At 39.2% G+C, this 12094-nt stretch overlaps 1 protein-coding gene and 1 long non-coding RNA gene across 10 annotated transcripts in view; both read left to right on the top strand.

Annotated features, from left to right (window-relative positions):
* Positions 1–2004, top strand: part of LOC126410640 (uncharacterized) — a 29117-nt gene extending 27113 nt beyond the window's left edge. For 5 of the 9 annotated variants that reach the window (XR_007575077.1, XR_007575073.1, XR_007575074.1 and 2 more), the window contains exon 8: positions 1453–2003. This is a non-coding gene — a long non-coding RNA (uncharacterized LOC126410640). Of the gene's footprint in view, positions 1–1452 lie in introns of all 9 variants that reach the window. The other 4 variants (XR_007575079.1, XR_007575076.1, XR_007575078.1 and 1 more) reach the window with 1 other exon arrangement.
* Positions 2005–10303: 8299 nt separating this feature from the next.
* Positions 10304–11279, top strand: LOC116265379 (ethylene-responsive transcription factor ERF039). Its single transcript, XM_031645953.2, has one exon. It carries the CDS (start codon positions 10348–10350, stop codon positions 11176–11178), a length of 831 nt encoding a protein of 276 aa, XP_031501813.1. The 5' UTR covers positions 10304–10347; the 3' UTR covers positions 11179–11279.
* The last annotated feature ends 815 nt before the right edge of the window (positions 11280–12094 follow it).

Here is a 12094-nt window from a genome sequence, read left to right as displayed (position 1 = left end):
GTCAATATTTTTCTTTCAATCATCAATTAGACAGTAGTGCTTTTGATATAATGGTGGGGTTCAAGGGCAGTTTCGACATAATGGTGCGCGCGAAAGCCTAACGTGCCGGTGTGAGTTGGCCCGATAACGTCCCGGCCCAGCCTGGGTTGGCCCAACAGGGCCCGATCTGATCTGATGTGTTTTTTTTAATATTATTTTTATTTTTATAATGATATATATTTTATTATGATTAATTATATTTATATCTTATTTTATATTTAAAAATATATTTTGATTTTAACCAGGTCAGGCCAGTGCTCAGGTTTTGGGTGTTGGGCCAATGCTATGGTCCGGCCTGATGCACAGGCTTTAACCTAACCAGGTAACAGAGTTGGGAATCACATACCCAAATCTACCTAAAATGCTTACATGCATAGGGGTGTGTACGATAAATATGTTTTTCCAATTTTAAAAACATCGACCAACTCTCAGTCATGATTTAAGATCAGTAAAGGAATCTTGGTACATGCTGGTTTCAGCAATTCAAAACGTAAGGTTAAAAACACAACATCTCCTAGCAATTTAAAACAAAAAACAGTTGGGATCCGGTATATATATATATATTGGAATCTTATAGTTATTTAACTGGGGTTGTTTCATCCATTATAATGGATAATTAAGAGGAAAAGAAAAAAAATTATTTTAGATATTTTTATCATTTATTATTAGTTTTTATATTTTTCTTAGTTATGTTTTTCTTAATGACTTTGGTTCATTCACTCATCATATATACAATATTTATGATGCTAAATTATTAAAGAATAAAATTTTTTCAGAAAAGAAAAGAGAAAAATGTATGAATTAATAATAGATGATGACAATATTTAATGTTTTTTTTTTAATTTTTCTCTCAAATATCGTCGATCTGAAATAGTTCAAGGACTGAGATTCGATATAATGGTGCGGTTCAAGGGCTGAGATTCGACATCATGGTGCGGGGCTAATGAATGACGCCTTTTCCAACTTTTGTTGTGCATTTTGCCTTTTTTTAGAAACAGAGAAAACCCTTTCGTCGGTGTATATAACCGCTGATCTTGCGTCGCGACATGTCAAAGCATTCAGAGGCATGTGCACAATTCAATTATTTAAAGAAGCTTTTTCATGTGCTACTATTGCTTTGTTCACAATTCAATTATTTAAAGAAACTTTTTCCTGTGCTACTATTGCTTGTTTATTTGTGTTCGTCTGATTATTCATATTACTTTGGTAGACGCCCACATGTGAATATCCATTCACATTCGTTAATGAATCGATGTACTCTTCCCCATATGTTGTCGAGTACCAGATGTAGTATTCTGATATCCGGTAACAAAAAAGGGATTTATCATGATAAGATGAGCTACGTCCACCTGAATGGGTGTGACAGACCGTTAAATTTGAACGATGATCCTGAATGTGGCTTTATTTTTACAGATGTTGCTCTGTGAGCCCCAGAGATGAAGGAAAGAGAGGTGGTTTTGCCTCATGCAAACCGATAGGGAGAAAAAGGGTGGCTTCACCAGGCTAACCGCCAAGAAAAATTTACCATGATAAGATGAGGGGCATGGCATTATGACCGTTAAATTTGAAGGACATGAAGACCTGGGGCGTGTGCGGCTGCGTCGCAGAGCTTGTGAGGTCTGTCAACTTCAAGCTTTCCCCACTGTCAAGAAGCAAACAAAAAAAAAGAAGAAGATACAAAAAGACAAGAATCTTACACGAGGGTTAAAGAAATGGACCGGTTGGTAACTTGGTAGCGGTACTGCGGTTGCATGTTGATGTTAGTTGTATGTTTTTTGCGTACTGAACATGAGAATAAAGAATCATCGAAGCATTTTTGCACTGAACGCTGGAGCACATTTTTGAGGCCGACAACGAAACCGGACCTGAAAAAAATTCTGGGTCACCATCAAAAGGAGGTCTTCCTATAATCAATTTTGTATAATCGAGAAGAATGCACATTTTTTTTTCCCATTTTTATTAGCTTTAATTCTAAGCACCTTGTCCTTCTTGAAATCTTGAAGTCCTCCGACTCGAAGAACGCTACAACGTGACAGATTTAGCAGTTCCTAGTACTTCTCCATCATGCCCAATGACGGTCTTTAGCTGGGAATCAAATGAAAAGCGTCTCCCGTCACATATTTCATTTTTACTGACGGCATAGATGTTCTGCTAGGAGGAGTGGATCCAGTTAAGGCTCGAGTGTCATCTCTTCAATTCCACCTGCGGTTTACTTCTTATGGTGACACTATGAGAACAGCTTGGTGCATGTCCAGAACCAGGAATTGTGGAGACGCTTCTCTCTCTCTCTTAAAGTGGCACATCAAATGACCTGCTTCTGTAAGAAGAGTCATCGCCATTAAAAGAAAAGAAAAGTTGTAGTTGGTAGACCAGTTTTTCTCAGGGATGAAATCGTGTTGAATTCTGGTCCATGTCCAAACGCTGGCTGGAAAATGCTATCTTGAGCGTTGCACTCTTCTCCATAAAAAAGGAAGACAGAATAAAAGGAAATCAAATGAGCGGCGTCTCTGCTACTTCTTTGGGGCGCATTCATAATTTTTACCAGATCTGTACTGTACATCCACTAGCCCTTAGCTTTGATCTAATTATGGAATTTCATTTGTCTGCTCCCATTTTAAAAAGGCTGACAGGACCCTACTGGAAATCGTCCTGTACTTGGACAAAAGAGAAAAATGGAGAGGCCCAGACACTGCAGCAGAAGGGCCAGCGACAATGGCTGCCTGACTGCACAATGTACATCAATTAGAGGAAAAAGATTTGGTGGACGCTTTCCGCTTTATCATTCGTAGAAGAAAAGAGAATTTCTTCCTTTGGCTGTCGCTGTCCCTACGTGTTCAGAAGCTTTATCTGTCAGAAGAGAAGAGCGGATTGTCAACGTGCTTAAATTTCAAAAGATTTCTATAAACCAATTACTCTCATCTCATTATTTGCAAGAGCGGATGAATGGGAGTAGCGAATTGTGTTCTAGTTATTCATGCTGGTTCACGTTCGAATTGGAGTACAATAGCCCTTCACATAAATGTCAGATCTTATGGCAGTTAGATCGCAATTAAATTTTTAAAATACTGATCTGAATCCAAACTTAAACTTAGAGTATGTTTGTTTCACCATAGGTATGAGATCCATTGTAATTTAAGATCACCATGGATTTAAGGTCTAATAAATCCTTGTTACTTACTGAGGATCATTGAAAGCACACATTTTAATACAGCTTCGAAACTGAATCCAGAAGCTATCAAATATGCAAATATGACGTGGGGGTGACTCAGTGGGCAGAGGAAGATAAACGGCCATGGAGCCAATTGCTTGGCACCAGCAAGGTTGCCCAAATTCAGGCAACTCATGATGGGGATCTTGAAATCCTGTTACGTAGCAAGTGCCCTCTGACCATTGCTGCCCACGACATTATAATGTGGTAAAGGCCTGCTCCTTCTTCCCATTAGGGGCACACCCTTATCGGTTAACAATCCATAGATAAAGGCATTCGTTCCAGGGTGCACTCACTTTAAATCCTCAGCTTTCGAAGCTGCGACCATAAACCTCAGGGGCACTGAAAAAGAGAGAAGAACTTCGGTCTCTTCCAACTTTATTTCTTACAAGATATTAAATTGGAGATATTAGTAGGATTAATATCTATTCCAGAGTCTAATTTTATTCATTTTTTCTTTTTCAATAATGGGGTGCAATGGCCCATACTCTCCCATGTATCTAGGCTTACATTGGTAACATTAATGGAATCACAAGTTTCTGGTTGTGGGGGCACTAATACTTCATATTAATTTTGACTTTTAAGGGACAGTCAATATATAAATAAAAAAATAATGGGTGTAGATCTGTGTGGGCAATTGTCCACACAAGTAACTATTAGAAATAACAACACGTGGCTCGTTCAGAAAATGTCATTGACGATCTTTACATCTCACGCTGAAAAAGAAAAAAAACAATGAACTGGGCTGGAATCACCTGAGTATAGGCCTAAATTGAAATCCATTTAGTCATATCCAGGAAAGAATAAGATCGTAATGATTCGATATGAGAGTTTTTAGGGCTGACCTCAACTTAAAAAAAAAAAAAATTCAAACTTGAGTTCTAAGAAACCTGTCTAAATAGGATTCAGTAAATGCTAGGTCCCAACATTTATGAAAGATGGACTTAAAAAAGCGAAAGAGATTTTGCATTAATAGTTCTTGACTTCTTTCCACATGCCGACATACTTTCATAATAGTTTTTCTTGCTCTTTGTCACTTTTTAAACCCATTCTTCCTCTTAGTTGGGTAGGTTAAGTGTATGCTGTATATTCTATGTCAACCATAGCATGCATGAGCTCTCTAAGCAGGGCATACCGAGCTTGGCAATTACTTGTCAACACCCAATGGAAAATATTTTTTTCTGTGTCAATGCCGGTCCACTTATTTATTCATATTTTGGTTGTCTTTTAAGACTTGCAATTTTAAAGTATGTGTGTCTCTCAGCTAATTTTTTTTTTTCAATCAACGCAACAAACAAAAATATTACTATTTTTTAGAAAAACCATATTATATATATATAATCAACCAGTCTATGGGACGTAGCAGCATTAAGAAGGTCGTCAACCTCAATAGTTTCACTTTTTTTTGCAGGTTACACAGTGATCCCGGCAAGTGTTTCACGTGCCCTGGCCGAGGAGTAAAGTCAGAAATTTTTGTTTATGAAGCACTAAATATATAGTATGAAGCACTAAATATATAGATAACAAATTTTTTATGGAGATTCGATCAATAAAAACAAGGTTTTAGAATGAACTTCGTGAGACATATGCCCCAGCAGCCCACACCTACCTCCGGCCATGCACCGGCCATTACCATCTTGTGCTCAACCCCGGCGATGGTTCATCCCTTCCTCAGCTACCATCTTCATGCTGATCCGGGTAGATTGGCTGTTGTCCGACCCAACCCGTACTGAGGCTGACTGCATGCCGGTTTGATATGGGGCATCAGAACAACCGATACTATTGGAATAATAAATGAAGCAGGTACTTGTATCGTGTGTTGTGGGACCTCATAGCCGGGTCCGGTACTGGCCCACCCACTCTTCAAAAGATTCGAATCTTAAAACTGTACGCGTATTATAAGAATCGGAAGAATAATACAGTGTTTCTGAAGTACAATTCTGCTTCAAAAAACATAATGTAATTATAAATAGATGTTGATTTTAGATCCAACTGTCAAATGACGGACAGACATACCATTTCTCTTGATGCGAAAACACAATATTTTTGAAATATATGTTTGGAAAGCATAATGATTTTTCCAATACACCTTTTAGAAACTTTTCCCTTCAATTAGCGTCGAGAAAGTTTGAGAATTGGATCGAAGAAGCAAGCTGCAATAATAATAAATAGAAGACGAGGGATTGGATGGAGGCTTCGGCCTTCTTTAAATGCAGTCAGTCAACTCCAAAATATTCCACCAGTGTAGCGAAGTACACGTGCTAAGGGCTAGGTGGAAGTTTTCTTTTATTTACATATCAGTTCCTGCACATAATTTAGCTTGTTACATATTGGCACCCCGTAAGTCTAAGATTTCTTATACTAACACTCTCAACCACAAAATTCTACCATTACCATCACAGATATAAATAACTCGAACTCAGCCTCAAGGGGCATGTACAAAAGCAATTCTGTAGTTCGATCCTTGTGGGCATTATGTTCATGTGTCTTAAAGTGGTAGGACGCGACATCAAAGTTAAAATATGTATCGTTGTTATCGTTGACACCAACACAACACAAGACCTTGAAGGCAGGGGGAATGGGGGGCCTTCGGGTCTCGTTTCAGGTAGTGGGATGAACCTCTCGCTCACTCAAAAATAACTCGAGCTCATCCATCAAACAAGTTGAATTGTCCGATGAAACCTATATAGGTCTTATGTCTATCAAAGGGTAAAGCGTGAAAGCTCACCCACTTATTAACACGCGTCAATATGAGTCAGGAAGAGCTCTATTGCGTGCCATAGAAAGAAGGGAGGTTGAGCTTTCGCGGTTTTTCCTAATGAAGTTAACATATAACCTTCTCCCTAAATTTACAAAAGTGATTCAATTAAAGTATAAACAGCAATCAGCAATTATTTTACAGCTATAATGCATGTTGTATGTGTATAGCTAATGGGAAAATGGTTTGGTACTTACCATGTTCCCATTACACAGTTGGTTCATGTTTATAATAACTTTTAGAAACATTATCATCTTTGGATTCTTAATGTATATTGAGTGGGCACATGAGAACCACGTACACCTAGATGTCAATAGGTTGGGTACATGCACGATCCATTGTCAGGCCTACCCCTCCCTCTCTCTCTCTCTCTCTCTCTCTCTATATATATATATATATATATATATATATATATATATGTCAACAAAGAATATATCGCACATAGTTGTATTAGGAAAACGGCGGCTTTCTCAGGAACCGGATGACCTTTCTAAGCAAAAAAAAAAAAAAAAAAAAAGGCCGGTTTTGGAAAAAATTTCCCAGCAAAAGTTATCTTCGGTTTAGAAAATTGGGGAAAAGTTTTGACTTTCTTGTTTGCCCCCATCTTTTCTCGATCATTTTCACACTTCTGGAATTGGAAAATGAAACCTAATTTTCAAGTTGGCACCTTCTTACGAACTCGTTTTCCAGATTAGAAACTCAATCATTAAATTCAACGCAAACTTTGCAGTCACACGCCACTGGAGTTTTGAAATGAAAAGGATAGACGGCAGGGCAGGCGTCAGATGCAGTTTATTAACAAAAAAAAAAAAAAAAAAAATCAAACAAACAAGAAGAGACAAGAGAAATTAAAAAAGGATCTTGAAGTCGTGTCCTTTCCACTCACCGCAAAAAACGAGAGGTCTAGAAGCACTTGAGCTTTCTAGAACGCACCCACTCTCTTTCTCATCACTTTCTCTGAAGCGTACATGTGCAATTTCCATTAACCTCTCAAAAAATTAGCGTCCCAACTAACTAATCTTCTTCGATGCTTCTCTTCTCTCATTATAAAGAAATGTATATAGGTTCAAGTGAACGAAATGAGCATCTTTTTCACATTTGGAATTGGAACGTGAAGCCCCAGCCCAATTCATTAGCGGAGATACATGGAGGTTGGTGTGGGCAGTAGCCCGCACATACATGGAGGTTGGTGTGGGCAGTAGCCCGCACAGCCTATCAATAAATTTCTTTTAAAGCACTTGAAATTACACTATAATGATTCATAAATTACAACGGATTGCCCACACCAGACCTGAGCCGATGACTTTAGACAAAAAAATCCTGACTCCGCCACTTATTACCGCCCTGAGCTCTACGTTAAAGACGTTTAATATTTCTTATATTTGTTTTTTGTTCTAGTGACATTGATTCACATGTTTTTATACTTGAAGAGGCACTTACATGTATAACCAAGTAAATAGTAAACGATTTTAATGTAACGATGAAAGAAAATTGAGAAGCTGGTGTGGGCAACTGCCCACACCAACCTATATGTGGCTCCGCCGCTGCTTTGTTTCAATACTGGAAACTCAATGCTGCCATTAGTAATTATAGGAAGACTATTATTAGCCTTTTCCCAACCATGTAAATCCTAGCGTTTGCGTTCTTAGCGGACGTAGTCTTTCACCTTTTAAAACAGCAAAGACCAGTGTCGTTATCTTCTTCATACACTTTAATTATGTCACTTTAGGGCTTCTATGCATATGGTTCGTGAGGCAACTCATAAAAATATTCTAAGTTGAGAGTAAATAACCTAACTCCTGTCCTTTATTTGCCACAAGAATACATTTAATATGACCAATGTGGCTTTGTAAAACTGCTTCTGCTTCTGCTTCATGAAAAAGAAAATAAACTTATTTTGGGGAGGAGTTGGAAGGAGAAAAGATTGTTCATTTCGTTATTTGTATTTAAAGGGTTTGATTACTTTTCAATAAATTATACTTATTCTTTCTTATGTCAAACAACACCCTTGCGGTTAATTAACACAAAGAAGCTGCTGTACTTCTTTTTGTTGTTTTTTAAAGAAATGAAAAGATACAATTAAAAATATTTATCTAGTAAAAGCATGGGCATTTGATTCTTAACGTGAGTGACATGAAAGCTAAATGAAATTTAAAAAAAAAAAAAAGAAGGAAAGGAAGATATAAGAGAAAAAATTGCTAAGGAACAACATGAACCCACGGCAATCAGCTTTGGTGACTTCATTGCATCATTTGAAGTGAGCCTACTTTTGTTCTCTTTAGCTCGGTCGGTCTTGACTTGGCAGGGTTCACGTGATTCGAACCTACCTTTCTTCGTTCGTAGCTGGTTCTTTGTCACTTTTCTCCACTTTTTTATCATCACTAGTTATATTTTTTCAGATCTTTAATCCACCCACATGTTTGTCAGCAAGTTCCTTTTTATTTTTTAGAACAGCTTAATCTTGACAAAAAATCATCCAAATTAATAGTATTGTTTTGGCAATATTTTTAAAGAAAATATGAAAATGAGTAATTATGGTGGGGATATTTTTACTCATTTCCCAACTTTTAAAAAGAAAAAAAAAAAACGTATACATCCTGTCGCTCTCCGTGTCTTATATGTATAAATTTTCCAACGGATGGTAGCTAGCGAATGACGTAAGGTCTGATAATTTTCATTGTCACATGGCACAAGAAAAAATCTAGATTATTTGTCCTCCGGGAAATTTCTCTCATATTTGAGACGGAAGGAAGAGTACAGAAAGTGTGTTTGTATGGGAGGGGGGCAATGGCTGCCACTACTGCCACAAGGTTCCTTTGTATCCTTCTCAATCACGTACCTTTCTTCCCCAAGCTTTTCATGGACAGGCGATACCACCGTCCTTCTTCATTTTACTTTTCCAAAACGTGCACAGGTAAAGAAGGCGTCCGTGCACAATACGTCTCTCTCTCTCTCTCTCTCTCTCTCTCTCTCTCTCTCTATATATATATATATATATATATATATATATATATATATATATATATATATATATATATATATATATATAAAGAGAATAGGGTTGCCAATTAATTATGAATGTTAATAGATTAGATTTGAATCAAATGTCCTTTTTTATTTTTATATCTCATTTATTGAGACATTAAGGTTCGAAACTACAAATTTTCATGAGAAAGGCTGAGTTTGGGATGCACAACCTAAATTGGTCTACTATATTATGACATGTTAAATACCGACTCTCAAGATATATAAACATCGGATATGAGAAATTTGTTTGAAATTCAAACAGATATCGTTGTGAATGGATGTCGTTTTTAAAATCTCAACCAAGTCCAACCCGTTGATCTTTTCGTATCCAACTTTTTTTTTTTTTTCAATTTGATTGATTTATAACGACAAAACGCAGTAGAAGTTGAATCCAAATCGAATCCAATGCATTGGAGAGAAACCAAAGCTTGTGAAAAGGACATGCCATATTTGGAGTTTTGGGTTGCAAAGAAATTAGAGTCAAAGTGGTGATAATGTCATTGAAAAAATAAAATAAAAGTAAAAAATCAAGCCTCCATTGGGGCCCATTTGGTTATAAATGCAAAGCTTTAGAATTGAATGCACGTCTTAAACCAAAAAAAAAAACACAACTAAATAAACATTTAGAAGAAGTCGGGTCAGGATCTGAATCCAGTACGGTAAAAAAAAAAGAAAAAAAAAAAAGGTTGCATCAGATCCAAAACCGTTTGCTCATCATCCCGAAGCCGGCATTGCGCTCGTAGGGCCCACGCGCCTCCAGCTGGTTATCAAAGGAGGACGTCTGGTGCTTTACCCGACTTCACTCCATTGCTTCTTTTCTTTTACAACTCATCCGCTGCCTGCTTTCTCTTCAGACTTTTCTAAATTCCTTTCTGAATAATCTTTCCCTTTCAAACATGCCAATAAGTGCTTCATTGAATTTTTTTTGAAATAAATCAACGCCACTAAATAAATTGGATCCGCTGCTATACATTTCCTGTTCTGTTGTCCCCCTTACTCCACTTTGGATATGAAGGTTAAAAGGCAAACGAGGAAAGGAATAGGGGCCCATGAGCGAATTCGAGAACATCAGGCTCTTTTTTGAAAATGAATCCTTGCTTGGCAAGAAGACGTGGCCGTGAAACCAAGTGAATGAAGTGAAAGAGAGAAAAAAAAAAAAGAAAAAAGAAAAAAGAACAACACTACTACACCCACTTTTAGCCTGGGCCCCACCTACTTGGCTTTCCCGAACACCCCAATTTGATTGAGGAATCATAAAAAGCTCCCTATACATCACTCTTCGGACTCACTCTCCGCACCAACTCCTCTCTCCATCATGAATGAGCCACAAGAGAGAAGCTCTTCTCCTTCCTCCTCTTCTTCTTCTTCCTCTTCCCTGTCTTCTTCTTCCTCTTCTTCTTCTTTGACTGCTGCTGCTGTTCGTGGTGGTGGTGGTGGTATCGCCGCGAACACCAACACAATTGCGGCAGCTTTGGCCTCAACTGCCTCTACCCAGCCGGAATGCGGCAGGACAGACCCGTGCCGGCATGCTGACGCGACGAGCAAAGGATCACCGGAGCTGGCCAAAATGAGCGCCGCCGACGACGGCCAGACGAAGCGGCGCAAGGCCGGCGGAGACGGGAAACACCCCACGTACCGAGGCGTCCGGATGAGGAGCTGGGGCAAGTGGGTGTCCGAGATCCGGGAGCCGCGTAAGAAGTCCAGGATTTGGCTCGGGACGTTCCCCACCCCCGAGATGGCGGCTCGGGCGCACGACGTCGCGGCGCTGACGATCAAGGGCCAGTCGGCGATTCTGAATTTCCCGGAGCTGGCGCAGGATCTGCCGAGGCCCGCGTCTGCGTCCCCGAGAGACATCCAGGCTGCCGCTGCCAAGGCCGCGGCCTTCACGTTGGATGTGCCCAAGGGTTGGGCCTCCGAGCCGACCAGCTGTTCAGAATCCAGAGGGTCGCCGGAGCCGCCCACCGTCGCCAACGCATCTCCGCAAGCCACGGATTCCTACAGTAATGAGGACGAGCTGCTCTTCAACCTGCCGGATCTCTTGCTCGACGTCGGCGAGAGCTTTTACCTCTTCCCCACGTGGCTGCCTGCCGGAATTGACGCCGGATCCCGGCAAGAAGAAGCCATCCCGTGGGACTGCTACTTCTGATGATTGTCATTTTACCACCACCAAAAGCTTGTACATTCTCTAGAGATAAATTGGTAAGTTGGAAACCCCAACAAAGCAACAGGGGACTTCATTTTGCCATAGATTTCTTAGTCGATGTCAGAGAGAGATGGAGTGGGTATCAGGGTACGTACGTTTGCTTCAGTACCACACCATGTTTTCTTGATAAGATTGGTGCCACTTTTTCTGCAGCAAATGGCTCTCTGCCTCTGCTAAAAGTTTGCGGATATTGGTATTCTGCTCAAGAAAAGCATCTTAAACGATTATAAAAAATTTGAAAAGTGAAAAAAGGAAACGAAAATTGAACTGAATAAAATCACCCCTGGCACTTGAAGAAAAGAGAAAAATCTATGTGAAGACTTAATAATATTCCTCAGTTCGGTGCCACAGTCACCAAATATGGAATTCCTAAAAAAATCCTGATCAGGAGGAGCAAAGCTTCAAAGAGAAAACCTTGATGATAATAAAAATGGCGTCCATTAGAGCACCCAGGGATTGGTATCCCATTCCTGTGATTCTGATACATGTTGATATTTTGTCTCCTTTTCCGCTCTAAAAAATAATACCTTTAGCACGTTGGTATTTTTTATATTTGCAGAAAACGGGAGAATAATATAAGAGCTACGCCATTAGCATGTTAAGCATGTGCAAGCATGACGATAGCATCCATTAGTTATATACCTAATGAATTTCCTTCCCTCTTGTGACATCATACACGTGCAGTCGCGGCTTAGTAAATGGAAATAATACCAAGTGAATTTTTGAAACAATATCAAGTGATCTCGGTTCGGTGTGACTTAGTAAATGTAAGTCTTCGGCCTCTTCGAGATATCTCCTGGCTGGTTTAATTGTATGAAAATAATCACGGCTCATGTTTCTTTATAATGCTATTAGAGAA

Source organism: Nymphaea colorata, chromosome 12 (genome assembly GCF_008831285.2).
Source record: "Nymphaea colorata isolate Beijing-Zhang1983 chromosome 12, ASM883128v2, whole genome shotgun sequence".
Taxonomy (NCBI): Eukaryota; Viridiplantae; Streptophyta; class Magnoliopsida; order Nymphaeales; family Nymphaeaceae; genus Nymphaea; species Nymphaea colorata.
The sequence above is the reverse complement of the archived record's forward strand: the minus strand, read 5'-3'. Positions and strand labels throughout refer to the sequence as shown.